The sequence below is a fragment of the Rhipicephalus sanguineus genome, chromosome 4 (genome assembly GCF_013339695.2).
Source record: "Rhipicephalus sanguineus isolate Rsan-2018 chromosome 4, BIME_Rsan_1.4, whole genome shotgun sequence".
In the NCBI taxonomy this organism is placed as follows: domain Eukaryota; kingdom Metazoa; phylum Arthropoda; class Arachnida; order Ixodida; family Ixodidae; genus Rhipicephalus; species Rhipicephalus sanguineus.
Genome location: NC_051179.1, coordinates 12,312,410 through 12,331,163, shown reverse-complemented (window position 1 = coordinate 12,331,163; position 18,754 = coordinate 12,312,410). Strand labels below are relative to the sequence as shown.

Below are 18,754 nucleotides of genomic sequence, written 5' to 3'. Positions count from 1 at the left end.
ACTGGCCGTCACAGCATCACTGCCTGTATGAGAAAACCTGAAGGTTGTGGAGTCGCTTTTAGAAATTTGGCTACCAAGCTGGGGGAGTGAACTCCGAATTGCGTTTCTTGTGCAGAGCAGTTGCGAGGTCTTACTGGGAGTGGTTGTAGTTGTGGCTGCTACTGAAATTCTTGTTCTCTTGTATTTTAATCTAATATACATTTAATGCTCGTCACAAAGAACTATAAATAATCCAGCAGAAGAAAGGTCCTTCACATACATGCCAACTTTCCTGATTTCCTGGGAGACTCTTGCATGTAGAGCAATCCTCCCAGTTGGATGGGCACAGCCATACATCTCCAGAAAACAGCCCTAACCTACCACATGAAGAAATTAAAAAAAAAAAAATAAGAAAAGGCAGCGTCAGTGCGAAAATTGCAGTGACTATTTCTGTGGTCCAGACCACAGAATAGAGTGCAGCTTTATTCTGTGGACCAGGCCACAAAATAAAGCGCAGCCTTATTTTGTGGACCACACAATAAACTTGCGCGCTGTGGGCTGTGCAGAAATGTTCTGTAGCCCAAGCAGCCCACCTCTCTTGACGACGGTTTCTGCACACCAGACCACAGAATAGAGTGCCAATCTATTGTGGACCAGACCACAGGGTAAACTGCAGCTTTGTTCTGTGGTCTATAAAGTGCAGCTTTATTTTGTGTACCAGACCAAACAGACTTGTGCTGTGGACCGTGCGCACCAGACATCGCTGTAGCCCAAACAGCCCACCTCTCTTGACGACGGGTTTCTCTCCAAGCCGCACCGGTCCATCATTTTTATCGCTACGAGCGGGACATGTTTAGTTCGACTCCGAATGACGATTTATCAAGAACGAAGCGAGAAATACACCTGCCACAAGAGAACAAGGCTGTGCACTGGCTGCGAAGAGACATTCTCCATTTCTCTGCCGTCGATGTTGGCGATACCGATGACACTTGTGGCTTTGTGAAGGCAGCCGCTACTTGGCGAGAAATGCGAAAAAAAGCGTTAGCCTCGAGACCTGCGTTTAAAACCGAAAACACTAAAAATAATCACGTGCCGATCTCGCGAGGCCATGCTTTGCGGGCCGCGTGCAGTCGTGCGCGAACAGACAAGGAAGGGAATGCAAACATTACAACAAGACTGTCAAGTCACTCGCGAATTCTCATTTTGGTGCCCTTGGCAATCAGCCTGTTTGAAAAACACTAGCCCAGCATTAAAACCTAGGATCGCGCGTCAAATATACCGTGGTGAACTGACAGGCGCTGCGCAACGAACTAGAGCAACGCAATTTCGTCACCTGCGCGCGACGAGGATTGGAACTTACAGAACGCGGCCGAAAAATGATCAATATTTGTTAGGAAAAATGCACTTTCTGGGCTTCGGCGCGCGGGCAGCGTTCGATATAGTGGATGTTTCGCTGTGCGGGCGGGAGTTCGATATACGTGCACACCAGCCCATACTTTTGCATGGGAAATTCAAGGGGATTTCAACTGTTCGATATAGCCAATAATTCGATATATCCGAGTTCGATATATCCGGGATCGACTGTAGTAGGTTCTCGCCAATCTTATTGCGCTTTTTTTTTTTTTTTTTTGCTTGACATAGGTGTACTGTAGCGAAAGTGGCTTAAGCGTTGCGTACTCGATGGATCAAGGCCAGAAAATTTTATACACGCTGTCAATTGTTATTGTTTTCTTTTCGCTGTGGCATTAGCATTCTTTTACGGGTGATTTATGGCTGCGCCCATTCAGAAGGATTGCTCAAAATTCGAGTCTCCCGTGCAAATGTTAGTGCACTTTTCACATGACACAAACGTACTGTGGTGAAAGTGACTTTAGTGTTCTGCACGCGATAGAAATCAGGTTCACGAAATTTAGAACCGCTGTCCTTTGTTATCATTATACGCCTTCGTTTTGCTGCTTCCGTTCACAATAACAAGTTTATCTGCAGCTGATATCAATTCTGGCATATGTCAAAACATTGGAATCTTTCACGCATACGCGTCTTCAATAGCGATTCACAAAACAGCGAGCACATACTGAGATTCGCTAGAAAAGCTGTCGTCAAGGGAGCTCGAGCGTTGGCAAATCGAAGTCTTCATGGGGTGCGTTCATTTCCTTCTGAGGGCATTAACAGTGCCTGTTCTGTGGACCAGACCACAGAATGAACCCTCGCTATTTGTGACAGAAAACCATCGTCAAGAGAGGTGGGCTGCTTGGGCTACAGTACATTCTGCACAGCCCACAGCGCGCAAGTTTATTGTGTGGTGCATAAAATAAGGCTGCGCTTTATTTGGTGGTCTGGTCCACAGAATAAAGCTGCACTCTATTCTGTGGTCTGGACCACAGAATAGTCTTCTAAAATTTCCTCTTTCGTTCTTTAATTTGTGGAAATGACATATAGTCTCCCTTAAGACAAACTTGTTAGAGTGAGCTTTAGGTTCTCAATATTGGTCGCGTTGAATTTGATTAGCTTTGCATCCTCAGCGTTTGAGGGAGTGCAGCACCATGGTATAAGTTTCCACAGGTATGTTCAGCACCGGCCCTGAATGCCATATCACCGCCATAGACCCTTTTCATAATTGTAAAGCTAGCTTTCCTGCTATGCAGTTTGCCCAACTAATGGCGGCTAGTCACTTACTGCAAACGGCGTGTTCAAGCGCAGCTTGCTTGCGCTATGATGTAGAAAATGCCAACTCGGCTCTGTTCACATAAACACACATAATACACACGCCCCAGCATGTGCAACTAAAACCTTGTCTCCACTTGAAGTACGACAGGTGCCGCCATTAGTTGGGCGAATATGCAGCGCAGGGAAGCACACTTGCGGATTATGAAAAGGGTCTATTGTAGAGAAGCCGCTGAATTTGCATCAACAATATTCGTGGGGATATCAGGCGCTCCACAACTGGGTTGAGCTTGGGTAAGTGAGGTGGCGTGGGTGGGTACGCATACCCATTAGTAGTTCGGAAAGATGGGACCTGAACTTTCCAAAGGGAGCCTCTTTGGCAGGTGCTGCATACGTTGAAGGTTGTTACGTCAGCCTCGTGACTCTCTTCCTCCAACACTGGAACCCACACATCGTTCACAAAAGCGACGTCTTGCAAATGCCACAGATGAGCACACAGAGGAGTGAGCCCCTGTTTCTGCAACGAGACATCACAGTGCAGATGCAGGGTCAGTTAGCCTCGCTACCAACAGAGAGGAAGAGGGGGAAAAGTCCGTAGATGGAGGCGCTCTGGTTGACCTCCTCTCGCAGTTGTGACGGCACCCATTCACTTACGTGTTGCTTGAGTTCACGGAGTGAAGCGTCACTGTAATTTTTGCTGGTATTGAGGCTGGCAAAGCAGCTGACCCGCTGCCCTTTGACCTCAGCATTGTGAAAGGAAAATGTTTGGGGTCATTAAATGAGATGTGTTGGTGTTTGCCTGTCTGTCCAGACACCATGCCAGTTAATTTAATTACAGTTCAACCTTGCAATAATATCGCAGGGAAACTGAAAACTTTTGTTATCGTGATATGACACAGTACAAATAGGGAAACACTCAGCAAAATGAAAATTTCATGCGAAACTTCAGTTAGCATGCCTTGTCGACCCCTGCCATGTACCGTATAAACCGGACTATAGGTCGAGTGGGAATATAGGTCGACCCCTCAAGTTTAGGTGACCAAAAAAAGAAAAAAAGAACACAACCCAAAACTGTTGAAACACATTTTTTGCGAATCGGCGCACCGCTCACCCATCGTCGGAGCTCCCCTCAACCACCATCGCAGCTGTTCCTATTCGTCAGACGAAGCATCACTGTCTTCTCTGAAGACGAGAGTTTGTCGCTGGCCGTCTCCCACAGTGCGTTGTCTTCCGTGCCAATCCAGCGCGTTTGCTGATGCAACATTTCTTAAAACATTTTCTACCATGGAATCTGGCAAGGAACGCCAGGCGGAAAGCACCCATCCGCAGACGGTCGCAAGCGGAGGCCTCTTTAGGTGGCCGGTCAGCGTCTTCGGGTTGTCGCCGGACATCCACTCCTGGTACTCCAGCCGCACTCAGTCTTTGAACGACTTGTTCAACACAACGTCGAGCGGCTGGAGGGTGGACGTCATACCTCCTGGTATCACGACGAGGTTCGTTTTAAATGCGAAGCATTTCTTAGCGAACTTCTGCGACTTTGAGCGTATCTATCTATCTATCTATCTGTCTATCTATCTATCTATCTATCTATCTATCTATCTAGCCGCCTACGACTTTGTGCTCTCCTGGCCGTTTCGTTAATCGGATGTATACCAAAATTGGTGTGTCATAACATGGCCTTATTACGAACATAAATGACAGGTCATATCATGAAAATCATGACACGCTTGTCATGAACAGCATGATTTACATTCCACGGCCTTTGGGCTCCCTGGCCGTTCCGTTAACGATGTGTACCGAATGGTGTGTCATAACATGGCCTTATCACGAACATAAATGACAGTCATATCATGAAATCATGACACGCATGTCATGAACAGCATGAGTTTACATTCCACGGCCTTTCGGCTCTTGCGGCCGTTCCGTTAATTTCATATATACCAAAATTGGTACGGCGTGACAGAGTTCATGACGATACAATGACAGGTCCTAACATGCAAATCATGACGCGCATGTCACGTGCAGCATGATTTACATGACATGGTCTCGGGGCGCTCGCGGCTGTTTAAATGAAGGGATACATATGAAAACTGGTATGACGAGACATTTCTGTATGACAAACATAAATGACAAGTGGTAACATGAAAATCATGATATGCATGTCATGTATGACATGATTTACATGCCACGCTCATGGCGCACTCGCGGCCGTTTCGCTAGATCGATATACACCAAAATTGGGTACTTGTGCGATGTGACCTTTATTAAGAACATGAATACAGGTGGTATGCATGAAAACCATGACATCCATGACATGTATGTCATGATTTACATGCCACGCTCATGGTGCATTCGCGTCCGTTTCGCTTGCGTGATGTACACCAAAATTGGTGTTACGCGACACGACAGTGTGACGAACGTAAGTGAGACGTGGTAGCATGAAAACCATGACATCCCTGACATGTATGTCATGATTTACATGCCACGCTCATGGTGCATTCGCGTCCGTGTTCGCTTGCCGTGATGTACACCAAAATTGGTGTTACGCGACACGACAGTGTGACGAACGTAAGTGAGACGTGGTAGCATGAAAATCATGACATGCAAGTCATGTACGACCTGATTTACATGCCACGCTCATGATGCACTAGCGGCAGTTTCAGTACATTGATATACACCAGAATTGGTATTGCGCGATGTGACTGTATGAAGAACATGAATGACAGTTGGTAAGATGAAAACCATGACATGCATGTCATGTATGTCATGGCTTAATTGCCACGCTCATGATGCATTCGCGGCCGCTTCGCTAGCTCGATGTACACCAAAATTGGTATTGCGCGAAGCGACTGTATGACGAAGGTAAATGAGACGTAACATGAAAATCATGACATGCATGACATGCACGACATGATTTACATGTCATGCTCATGACGCACTTCGTGCCGTTTTGCTTGCTTGACATACACCAAAATTGGTATTGCGTGACGCGACTGCATGACGAACGTAAATGAGAGGTGGTAACATAGAAATCATGACATGCAGGTTATGTATGTCATGATTTACATGTCACGCTCATTGTGCATTCCCGGCCGTTTCGCTAGCTTGGTATACACCAAAATTGGTATTGCGCGACGCCACTGTATGACCAACGTAAATGAAAGGTGGTAACATGATAATCATGACATGCATGAAATGTACGACATGATTTACATGCCATGCTCATGGCGCACTCGTGGCCGTTTCTCTAGATTGATATGCACCAAAATTGGTATTGCGCGATGTGACTGTATGAAGAACATGAATAACAGGTGATAACATGAAAACTATGACATGCATGCCATGTATGCAGTGATGTGATAGCTGCGCCAATTGCGCCAAACTGCGCCAAGACGTGAAAGCTGCTACATCCTGCTACATCTCCGCTGTTTTGCGCCAAAACTGCGCCAAACTATAAGCACACTAGCGGAAAAACGTGCACAGCGCACCGCCGGCGGCAAAACGCGACACTCCAAAGCTGCCGCGCGGCGAAATTTTCGTGCCGTGAGAGGAATGTGTTCGTGCATCATTTTTCTCGGCACGCTGCCCGGCGCCTTTTGGGGACATAACCATAACCGACATAACCCTCTCCAGACTGCTGCAAAATTGGCGTGACCCCCCAAAAATGCACCTTAGAAGGAGCGGCTCGCCGCGAGCTGGTGTGACCGCACCGCCGCAGCAACATAGAAGTAAAATTTCAGTTGTTAGTACAGCGACGTCCACGCCTGTCTTATTTTTGCATCCTTTTTACTCGAACGAGTGTTATACCCCTGTCACACGGACAACCTTAAGGGGGGACATGGCTTGTGGAGACCAAAAAATCATCAAAGAAAAAAGTGTTTTTTAAATTATATTATTGACATCTACAGCTATTATTTCGCATGTAAAGCCTAAGAGAAGTCTTATTAGACCAGTATTTCATCTGCAGTTTAGATCTGTGCAACGAGTACGAGCTGAATGTTAATGTTTTGGGTCTTTATTTAGCTTGCCGAGTCATATCTCATGATCTAGAACAGCTAGAGCTGTAATTACTTTTTTAACATAAAGCCCAAGCTGTGTATCACAAAGTGCTGAGAGCAGAATTCTAATTTTCTGCTCATAGATTTTTTAAAATTGATTTTGTTTTTTCTTTATGGTAGTCATGGTACAAACATTGAATTTCGATCATCTCCAGAATGACTAGTTATGATCCGATCTGAAAACTGTTTGCAGCGTTGCACTTAGTGCATACAGTAGTATCTAGCTATCTGATAATGTTCACTTTCTGCTGAACGGCTTTTCTCCTATTGTCTCCGGAAACAATAGAGAGGCAGCTTTGTGTATCTCGTAAACCAGTTTGCTTACAAGAAAAATTATTGTATATTTGAAATCAGCATGAAAAACCAAACAAGTCTATTTAATTTCATCAGGTTTGGACATAAGATACAGAAAATATCTCCACACACCATGTCCCCCCTTAACCGTGGTTAAGCCGACTACGGTTACAGCTGGCTACGGTTAGGGGTAGCTACACAGCAGAAATAACAGCATGGTTTTGCAGCGATAAATCGACATGCTACACAAGAGGCACTTTGAGGCCACGAAGATGCGTCGGAATTCAGCAGGTGTACTGAAAACTCCAAAGATCTGCATATCAGACGTATTTGGACATGACAAAAATTGCAACCCAATCCGATCCAGGCTCTTTGAGAACCCAAGTAAACCAATTTAGGAGGCGTTGATGAAACGTAACCGGCTGATACGAATTCGTGAAATTTCCCAGCCGAATTCCACTGTGTCGAATGGGCCGAAATTTGGATGTTCCGAACTCTTTTCCGCGTCGCGGCGGGTGATACAAACTTTGGTACCGAATCCGTCGAGCGACGGCCGAGAGCAGAATGCTGTTAGCTTCGGAAGTACGCGCGCGGCCAGTGCACACACTGTCAGAACTGTGGTTATCGTTTGCCATAACCGCTGTGGGCGAAACCGCAGTCGCTCTTGACACTATCATGTATGGTGACGACGAAACTGACGGGACTCCGAAAGTGCACATGCGTCCAACGCCCACCCAGTCCAAGTGGCGCTGCTTCCCGCAAACGCCGCGGACAAAACAGCGGCAGATGCGATTATAGATAGCAATACAGGCGACGCAGAACGTAGTTTTGAAGGCACGTGCGCAGCCAGCGCAGGCGGATTGAAAACGGAACTACCGTTTGCCGCAACCGCCGCGCACGAAACCACGGTCGCTATCAACGCGATCATCGATAGCGACTACGAGCTCCGAAGGTACGCGGCTAACCGCAGCGGTAGATTAAAGGCTATATAGTCGTAGAAAAGGCACGAAGCAGTGGGTGTAGCCAGGAGGGGCGCGCACCCCCCCCACCCCCCCCCCCCCCGCCGATCTCTTTTTTTTTTTTTTTTTTTTTTTTTTTTTTTTTTTTGCTATGGCATACAGAGCCCAAATGACACTTGACCACATCTGCCCTGCCCGGCCCCCACTTCAAATCAAGGAGGTGCCGACCCCCCCCCCCCCCCCCCCCCCCAGACAAAAATTTCTGCCTATGCTCCTGGCACAAAGCCTTCGTGTCGATCTTCGCTTGTCACTATGGTTGAGCGGACTTCACTTAGTTTTCAGTTGGCCTCATGCGAAGCTTTGACGCGCGCTTTCGGGCAGCCAACAGATAGCTGCGCCGTCCCTATTTGCGCCGGTTCGAGTACGCTTTTGCAGCCCAAGTTAATGTTTGGCGTATTTCGTGGTTTGAAAACAATCCTGCACGTTAGACAAAATTTTGGCGCGCATTTCAATATGGCGCCTCCCTGGCGTCACCGAGAATTTGAAAAGGTGTGGGAAACCCTACCCAAAATTGGTATTGCGCGACTAAGCCACTGTATAAGACCGACCAATGGCGTATTGAACCCTTGCCCAATGTTTACTCTTACGGGGGTGGTAACAATGGTGATGCAAACATGCCATTATGCATGAACTTTTTATGACGACAGTTCCTCCTTGATTTACATGCCATGCTCATGGCGCATTTTTCCCCTCGTGGCCGTTTCTAGATTGATATGCACCAAAAGCTGGTATTGCTCCCAAACGCGATGTGACTGTATGAAGAGCCCTTTTACATGCTCCAAAACGCACTTTTTGCTGCTCCAAAAACCTGCTCCAAAACAGCTTCAGTCAATCACATCACTGTGTATGTCATGACGTACATGCCACGCTCATGGTGCATTCGCGGCCGTTTCGATAGCTTGATATACACCAAAACTGGTATTGCGCGATGAGACTGTATGATGAACATTAGTGACAGGTGGTAACATGAAAAACCATAATATTCATGTCATGTATGGCATGATTTACATGCTCTACTCATGGTGCACTCGCGGCCATTTCGCTCCTTTGATATACACCAAAATTGGTATTGCGCGATGTGACTGTATGACGAACATAAATGAGAGGTCTTAACATGCGAATCATGTTATGCATGTCATGTACGGTATGATTTACATGCCACTGTCATGGTGCGCTTTCGGCCGTTTTGTTAACGTGATATATACCAAAATTGGTATGGCATGACACGAGTGCGTGATGAACATAAACGACAGGTCATGCATTTATATACCAGAATATGTGTTTCATTGGCATGGTGTACACTAGATTGTGCATGCATGCGTGCATGGCAAACATGCGATATATGGTGGACTAGATGCCATGGCATGAATGATTTCATTTGGCTCAAAGACAAACAAGGCGATGTATGCAGCTCTTTGCTGGCTGCTTCGCATTACATCGATTCCCACAGTGCGTGGTATCTGCCGAATTTTTTTTCATCGCTGAGTGCGCGTTTCACAGCGTCAGTCAGGTGACCACGAAATGCATCCAACACAAGCATGCTGCGAGGACGCAGCGGTGCACCTGGCCAATGGTTCCAGACTACTCGTACAGTAAAAGCTCGTTAATTCGGATTTCTAGGGACCAGAAAAAATGTCCGAATTAACCGAATGTCCGAATTATCGAATGGTCGAAATAAACACAATAAATGCACTAGTTTTTTCAACATACCTTTACTTAACAAAGTAATCGCGGATGCTTGTCTGTTTTCGAGCAGATATTCGCGCGGACACAATTTTTCTGAGCCCGTCAAGGTGCTCAGCAGCTCGCATGATGTCTGCAGTGTCCGCAAGTTTCACCCGTCATCCACGCTTTTCGGTTGGCACGGTAATCCACAGGAAGATTGTTGATGTTCTTAAAGCAGCGTGGCTTTTGAACCTTTCCGATAACGAGAAGCAGCAAGCGCTCTGTTCCCGTCACGTTGGTGGCTAAAAGTACGGTTGCTCGTTCCTTGCTTCTTTTGCCGCCGATACAAGGATCCCCCCCCTTTCATCACTCTTCATCACTTCTTGTCAGGAGAGCCCATTATTCAGAGCACGCAAAATTTCTACTTTGGTGGTGAAGTCCTTGGCCTCGTACTTGGGCTGCTTCGCCGGCTTTGCCATCGGCGTGGAGTGCGGTCACACGAGAAGTCAGCACAAAAGCACCAGCAACGATCAAGCTAAAGGAGCCGTAGTGAAACGTTCCTCGATAAATCGGCGATCAACGATGCAGCACACCAACGGGAACAAAGCAACAAAACCCACACGCGAAAAAAAGGCGTTCAAGCAGTCTCAATCCAAGCCAAGTCGATAATTGATGTCCATGGCGGTGCTGCGTTTGAGCTTTACTTTTGTTCCGAATTGTTCTTTTTTCATTTTCGAGCCTCGCCAGCGGCCCGAAAGTCGTCGAATTATCCGATTTGCGGTCAAATCTGTCCGAAATAACGAGCGCCCAGTCTCATAGAGTGATGCGTATATTTACAGGGACCAGATGACGTGTCCGAATTAACCGATTTTCCGAATTAACGAGAGTCGAATTAACGAGCTTTTACTGTATCTATTCGAGCATCATGGCCTCGTCCATGTATCCTTTTGGGTTGATTGGGTTGATGCGAACGATAACACCGGGCGGGAACGCTTCCTTCGGCATTGTTTTTCGTTTGAAAATGACGTAGGGCGGCAGCTTTCTACCGTCTGCTGTACAAGGTAGCATGATGGTGAAGCACGAGTGCTGGTTGCCAGTGGTCTATAGCTTCACATCCTTGGCGCCGCGCTGCGTGATCGTCGTCGATGAAGGCATGTCAAACCACACGGGGGTCTCATCGGCGTTGCCGATTTGCCCCATCATGAAGTTATTCTGCTCCCTAAGCCGGTTCACGAAGCGCTGGAAGTTTACAAGCTTGTCCTCAAACTCCTCCGGCAACTTTTGACAGATGGATGTGCGTTGGCGGAGAGAAAATCCTTTACGTCTCATGAATCGACGCAACCATGAGTTTGGTGCATCGAACTCTTCTCTCGTGAGCCCAGCTTCTCGAGCGAGCTCCACGGCTTTGTTGCGAATGGTATCCACGGTCATTGGCAACGAGCGCGCACAAACTTCTCGCACAAAGTCCGTGAGCGTATCTTCCAGCTGCGGATGAACCGCACTTCGTCCACGAAACGACGTTTTCCGAGGGTTGCACTTCTGCAGCTTCGCTTTCTGCACTCTCCAGTAGCGCACGCTTTTTTCTGAAACACCAAAGCTCCACTGAGCGGCCATGTTGCCGTTTGCTTCAGCGAACTCAACAACATTTAGTTTAAATGCAGCTGAGAAAGAACTGCCTCCTCGTGCCGCTACTCATATTCAATGAACGAAAAAAAAAAAATAACACTAAAAATCAAACGCCTGCTATTGGATTTGGATGTGGATACGGCCGTGTGTGGCTTTCCACACAAGTTGCCAGACGGCAACGCACGGTCGGCTAAACACTGCTATATAAGACGAGGGGTGACTATAGCTCGTTGTTTTATTGAAAAAATCTCGACTTACATTCCTGTTTATACGGTTGTAAACGCATAGATCTTCACCATGCAGCAAGTATTCAATGGTGACATTGTCATCATGCATTCTGAGGAACGACCTAATCGTGTTGAAAGCGTCCAGCACATTCCATGCATTATTTGTATTCTCCCTGTGGCTTGTGCTGTGGAAGCAGACAATGCAGTGCACCATTGTAGCCACGGCAACCACTCCTCCATTGCTGATTGGTCATGTCATTGTGCTGCTGTCGTAGAATGTCTCGAAAATGTGCCCCGTACCTATTGTTCGAACGGCAAGAGAAGCTTGGCATGCGTAAGCACAACTGCTTGCACAGAGCAGTCAGAGAATGGAAAACAGTGAGCTGTCGTACCACTATCGTGAACGGCGATGGGTTCTTGCATGAAAAGAAGCAGTCGAAACAAGCAGCATGGTAGATGACTACTTGCAGTATGTGCAACTGCTTCCGGCACCGTGTCATAAACAAAAATGGTGGCACTCACGCAAGCACAATGTGATGGCACTTTGCGCAGTTCAGGTGTGGAGCGAATACATTTGAGTACATTCTGGAGTGCGCTGACCTTGCACGAGACGATATGTGGGGAAACGTCCTGTCAGTTTTCATTGTTGCGGGATTACATTTCGTTGTCGAGATATGTGAGATGCATTTGCCAGGAACCGGAAAATATTTTGTTGTGAGGTTTTCATTGCTGCGCAATTTCATTAGTGTGGCTTTCGATTGTAGTACGCAAATGTTTTCTCCGCCTACCCACATTGTTGTTCTTGTCTTGCAAGTGCCTCCTTTATGTCGCTTCGTCTTTTTTCTCCTTCTTCACTTTGCCTCTAGATCGCATTGCTTTGCGTGGACACCCTCCACGACGCTGATTTCACAGATGGGGCTTGTATGCTTGCGCATAAGAAAGCTGTAGCCGATGTGCAGCCCTAGCATGATGTGGCAGCATGCTTAGATTGATTGAGTTTCGAGAAGAGTGGGGAGCTGGCTGATAAACTTGCCACCTTTGTGCTGCCGAATAATCTTGCTGTTATGCATTATAAGTAGGCTTTAGTGCAGGTAAAATGCTATTTGTTGTCAACCAGTGTTCAGAAAATGTCAAACAAAAAGGTGCACTACTGCGTTTTTGTATAATTACCGTGTGCAGACTGATTCATTTATATCATTTTCAATGTTTTTTATTGTTCTTGCAATTGTGTTTCTATTAAACAGCTGCATATGAATAGTTCCACCATCTTAAAACCATTCCAAGAGGGTAATGATTTTACAGATTTGACCTACTGTGTCAAATCTGTGTAACAATGTGTAACAAGAACATTGTGCAATGTGCAACATTGCACAGTGTTCTTACGTTCCTCCTTTTTCTCCTTGCGTTCACTTTGTCAACAGTGCTTTTGTTGTCATGCTTGTATGCCCAGCTGAACAGCAGTACACGGTCTACCATCTGCGCTTCATGTGCCTCAGTTCATGCCATACAGGCATAAACCGGCGTGGTGTCAAGCTTGTATGGACCCTTGAGAACAAGTGAGTCAATATTGACTATGCTTGAGAGTAGGTTGTCATGTTGGAATTGGCTTTTGAACAGTATGGTCTTTCAGCTCGTAGTTGGTTGGTAATGGAGCTAAGCAGCATGTAAAAATAATGGATATTTGGGCACGAATACATACCATCTGTTCTTGTAGCATGAAAAATCTGTTGCTGCCATTAATAGTTAAGAAAGGTTGGCAAAAACTCATGTCAACAAGCAGATGTAGAACCAGCGATGCAACTACATAACGAATTGCAACGCTTTGTGATTGATCAGGTATTTGCAATTATGCAACAGCGATTGTCTCGCTTTCATGCTGTTAATGCTGACCAACATGGGCACAAAAGCAGTGGCCTACTTCCTGAGGCCAGCGGCAAAATGCATCTGTTCCGCGCCGATCAAGTCAGTCTTGATATTGCCAGCTGCCCACAGGAAGTGAATGCAGGCAGGGAGCGCGGACCAGTTAAGGCTCGACTGCATCCAACTTCCTGCCATCAGAACATTGAAATTGTGATGCCAGCAGCCGCCTGTTTGTCTTTGCATGTGTGGGAAGCATGATGAAGGCATGCTTCATGTCCTCACGATGGTGTTCACGGCCAATTGTTTGACCTGAATGTTTGTTCTGTGTGCATGGGCCTTTACTAGACCATGCCCTTGGTTCACACATGTGCAAGATAACCACTGTATTTCATGACAAAGTGTAATTAGACTGCCGTGACTGTCATTGCAACGGGGTACTATTGAGTGCCTCTTCTAATTATTATTCCCCCCCTCCCCCCCCCCCTCCAATTTTCTTTTTTTTTTTTGAGGAAGATTATACAAGACTTACATCACTTTGAACGGTGTTATTGCTTATTTCCTGTAACCTTTGCATTGACACTTTATTGGTCATGTGGTTACATGTACGCTAACTCAGTTGAACTATTAGAGATTTCTGCACTGTAACAATTTAAATGAGTGAAGTTTTGATATATTGAAGCGATATCAGCGATTTTATGGACTTCAATACATCAATGTTTAACTATAATTATGTTGAAAACAATACACTATTAAGCTGTTCGCGCGAAATCTCTGAGTGCATAAAAATATATCTGGTAGCTGCCAGGAAGCACATCATCAAGATAAAGAGTCGGGCTCATGACTGTGACGGCCTAAGTTCACATGTTAGACAAATTTTTTTATTATTTCCTTTTTCTTTTTAAAACAGCAGTACTGTATTACAGAAAGAAAAAAGAACCTTTTGTACTCGCCATGGTTGATAGGTTAGGGTAGTTGGTGCCATACAATAGCAGGCACCATGTTTCAAAACAGTCCTTGTTTTCATTGAGTCGCACGTAGCTGTATAAACGAAAGAAGGGGAATTTTTTAAGGGCTCGTTTTTCTTTGCTAGACACAATATTAATTAGAACTAACAGACAAGAAAGCCAAGGAAAGTATAGGGGATGTTCTTTGAAGTAAGTGTGATGTAAATGTGAAGAAGGTAAAGTGGACGAAAAGATAACTTGTCGCCGGCAGGGCTGAGTGGAAATAAGACTCAAGGTGCTAGAAAAATTCCGTCTCCATCACAGACTGTGCAACTGCGCACAGTGGCAATATCAAGAATTGTGTCTTGTCTGTTAGTTCTAAAAATGTAGCTGTATACACACACATGCATTGGAAAAAGCCAGACAAGTTGTTCACTTTGCCGCCATGTCCCCTATCATATACCGTATTTACCCAAATCTAACGCGCCCCCGATTTTAACGCGCACCCTAATTTGGCAACAGAAAAAAAAAAATGAGAGACCCAATTCTAACGCACCCAAATCGGAAAAAAAGAAAAAAAGAGAGATAAACTTGATTGGAAGGAGCACGTGATTTCTGCGAACGAACGGGAGAAAAAGGGAGCAAAAAGTATTTTCAGCAAGGAAAAGAAAATATTTATTTAATCGCTCTCGCTCTCAGAGAGCTCTTTGTCACTCTCGGACCAGAGCATCTCGTCTTCAGTTCCGTCCATAGCATTGGAGATTCCACATTTCTTGAAGGCTTTCTCAACTATGCCAGATGGAATCCCATGCCAAGCTTCAGCCACCCACCTTGTCATGTCTTCGAGGCACGCTTCGGCATGTTGTCTGATGTGAACGTGTGGCTCCCATCGACTAGCCACTCGCTATACAGTGCCCGCATGCGGTCTTCCATGGGCTTGTTAATGTAAACATCCAGCGGCTGAAGCTGAGACGTCATGCCACCCGGAATCGCCACCAAGTCCGTATGGCAAGCCGCCAGTTTATCTTTCATGCGCTGATCCAGGTGACACTTGAATGCGTCAAGCACAATAATGGAGCGGATCCCCAAGTTGGTGCCTGGTCTCTTGCGCCACACAGAGTCAATCCAGTCAATAACCAGTATAGTGTCCAACCAACCTTTTTCGTTGGCACGCACTATTACACCTTGGGGGAAGTTTAAGTTCCTTGGAAGCGTTTCACATAAATACAAGGAAATACAAGGAAAGGGGGCAACTTTGCGCCATCTGCTGTGCACGCCAGCATTGCTGTAACGCGGGTCTTCTCGTTGCCCGACGTTAGCACGCAGACTTGTATTGCCACTCTTGACTCGACAGTCGTATTAGAAGGCATGTCAAAATACATAGGCGTTTGATCCGCGTTTCCTATTTGTCCAAGTATGTGCGCGTTGTTGCGCCGCAACGACATTATGTATTTCTGAAAAGCAATCAGCTTTTGCTCGAAAGCCTCCGGGAGCTTCTGGCACACGCCAGTTCGCCTGCGCAGGGAAAACCCCTTGCACTTTGTGGGGATCCGAGGCGCGCCCGAAGCCACTGCGCGGGCATTTCGCCGTTCTGCGAATCCTTTCCTTCTCCCGTTCTCCCGCGACGGCAAGTGGCGCCATCTTGCGCTACGCGCCGGCGTTCGTGGTGGCGCTGCACGCGGTCTGAGAGCCGCGAAATTCGGCGTGAGAGACGCGCATGCAGGCCGGGACGAACTCTCTCTCTCCCCGGACGCCGCTGGGTAAGCACGTATTTCTTTCCGGTCCAACGTCTCCTTTGGGAATCGCTGGACTGTAGTCTGCCTGGGTGCCTCGGCATCCTTGCAGGCGTGTTTACCTCAGTGTTAGCTCCGGTTCGTACGTGAAGCCAAAGAGCGGTGCCTAGTGCTCGTGCGCGGTCGTACCACGCCGAGCCGCACTTGCCAGAGGCCCACGCGTACGGAGATTGCCCTAACTCTCGCGGCCAGACCCAGTGGTCACCGTGAGAGTGCGCAGCATAGCCGCGAGGGACCTTTTCCCGAGCGGCGTGTCAAAGCTCGCCATTGCGAGCTGCGACGTGCTTCGCGGAACCCCTTTGTGTATTGCGTCCGCCTGCGGGGGCCCTTTGCTCCCCGTGCCCCGGGAGCGGACGTGTACTGTGTGTGTGTTGGGGTGCCGCAGAAGGCAAATAAAGTGTTTGTGTGTGTATGTTTGATCGAACACTGTGTTTATGCTGCGCGGCGCTCAACGCCTTTGCTAGCTGAGCGCGCGCGGAGCGGTGCGCTAAACGTAAGCAGGCGACGGTAGACGCGGCCGTGTGGCTCGCTAAGCCTGAACCCGCGGTAGTCTTCGGCTCCAGTGAGCATCGAGGCTACCACACTGGCGCCCAACGCGGTATCAAAGGCTCATTAAGCCTTTGATTAGACTTAGTCGAGTCAGCACTCCTTTGCGTATCGGGCTCGCCGTGTTACCCGCGTAATGTCTGCTAGGCGTGAGTTTTGTCCGCTGTCGTTTTTAGCAGATACCGCTTTGCTCGAGAACAGGGCCAGTGCCCCCTTCGAGCAGCATGCGCAACAGGCGCTCCCCGAGAGTGTCGCGACGCCGGCCGGTATCCCTTTTGAAACCGCGCCGCTTATCGAGCTCGGAGACAGTTCCCCATCGCTCCTTCGCGCCGCGCATACTCCCACAGCTTCCTTTGAAGCGGGTGCACAGACGCTGCTGCAAAATGCCACCCAAATGATTCAGGCGCTCACAGGGGCAGTCCAAACGCTTTCGGCTGTTCCGAAACGCACTCATCCCGCTGTCATGTTGGCCGTTCCGACCTACAGCGGGTACGGTGATCTGCAAAGTGCAAGAGATTACCTGGACTCCCTCACACGTTATCAGAGAGCATTGGGTTTGGACGATCAGGAGGTGCTCGGACGCGTCGTCCCAGCCGCACTGACTGACACGGCGGCTAGGTGGTATCGGCTTTCAGGCCACCGAGCAGCAACCCTCGATGAGTTCCGCGCGGCCTTCCTGCGCGAATTCTTACCCGCTGACTACGAGAGTAGGATGCGGCGCGAGCTCGAGCTCCGCACGCAAGCTCCTGATGAGTCGCTTCAGGAGTACGTACGCGCGATGGAAGACCTTTTCTCTATCGCTGAGCCCAGAGCTTCGAACGAGGAACGCGTCGAACGGGTGATCAGGCAGGCACACCCGACCTTTTCGGCGTACCTGCGCGGCAGTCGCTTCCGAGATTTAGAGGAATTGGCCGCCGAGGCAAAGCGCATTCAAGGCGACATTCTCGCCGCGCGCCCCTATCGCCCGCCACCGCCAGCCAGCGTGGCCCTTGAACCGCGCTGCGCGTGGGGAGGGGCCGTACCCTTTCCCCAATGGCAACAGCCCGCCGGAGCTGCCTTTGCGGCTACCGCTGCAAGCGGGCGCAGTTGGGAAGTGAGCGATCGCGCGTTAGATCCCTACACGTACGGGAGGCGCGCAGCCTGTGCTGCACCGCAACTCGACACGCGCGAACGGGGACGCAATCCGTCCCAACGCATCGGTGAGGGTGACGCTCGTCATAACAGATCCTTTGATCAACAGGTGAACCGACCCCTGCCGCTAGAGGCTGCTCCGGCTGCTCCTCCTCGGGAGAGGGGCTGCGACGGCGCATCTTCCCTTTCCCGGGACGGAATGCGCTGCTTCCGCTGCCGCGAGCGAGGGCACATAGCGAGGGAGTGTCCCGTATCTAGGCCTCCTGTGAGGCAGGGAAACGGGGGCGCGGGTCGTTCGTGAAGGCACGAGCGGCCGAACCCTTGCTTCTCCCCTCCGCGTACCGGGCAAGCAGTCTTGCTGGTGCGCACGCGCCGTTTATTTTGGTCATTATTGCCGGCCGCGAATTTTCGGCGTTGCTAGACACGGGCGCGAGCGCTTCGTTGTTTGGCGAACAGGTGTTGTCCCACTTGCAGAAGCACTCAGTGCGCTTGCGGGACAGCCGAACGACATTCACCCTCGCGAAAGGCGTGGCCCAGTCGGCTGGCGCCGCAAGGTTGACTGTCACATGGGGAGATCGAAGGAGACGCACGCGTTTCGTTCATCTTCCAGGGCTCAGTGTTCCTGTGATACTCGGTCGGGACTTTCTCCTAAAAACCGGTATCGTTGTGGACATTGCGAATGGAGGCTATCGCGACGGGCCTTTTTCCCAGCTCAAGCCGTTCATCAGCCCGCCGGCGTATACAACTGCCTGTGCAGTAGAGGCGTCGGAACCGTGTCGCGTGCAAAGTTCGGGGGCAGGCCCCTGCGCTATGCGCTCGTCGGCTCAAAATCCCCATCGGGATCGAGCGGCACGACACGCAGAGGCTCCGCATCCTTTGACTGCCTGTGCGACTCATTTGGATGATACACAGAAGGCTCGTTTGTCGGCACTGTTACGCGAGTACGAC

General features: G+C 48.5%; 1 protein-coding gene across 4 annotated transcripts in view; it reads left to right on the top strand.

The window, feature by feature from the left end:
- LOC119389401 (tumor protein p73) overlaps nt 1–18,754 on the top strand; it is a gene marked incomplete at its 3' end in the record, with an annotated part of 102,865 nt that overhangs the window by 66,744 nt on the left and 17,367 nt on the right. Inside the window, 1 exon segment of one of the 4 annotated variants that reach the window (XM_049414418.1) lies at nt 12,983–13,088. Coding sequence (XP_049270375.1) covers nt 12,983–13,088 — 106 coding nt within the window. 4 annotated transcript variants of the gene reach the window in all.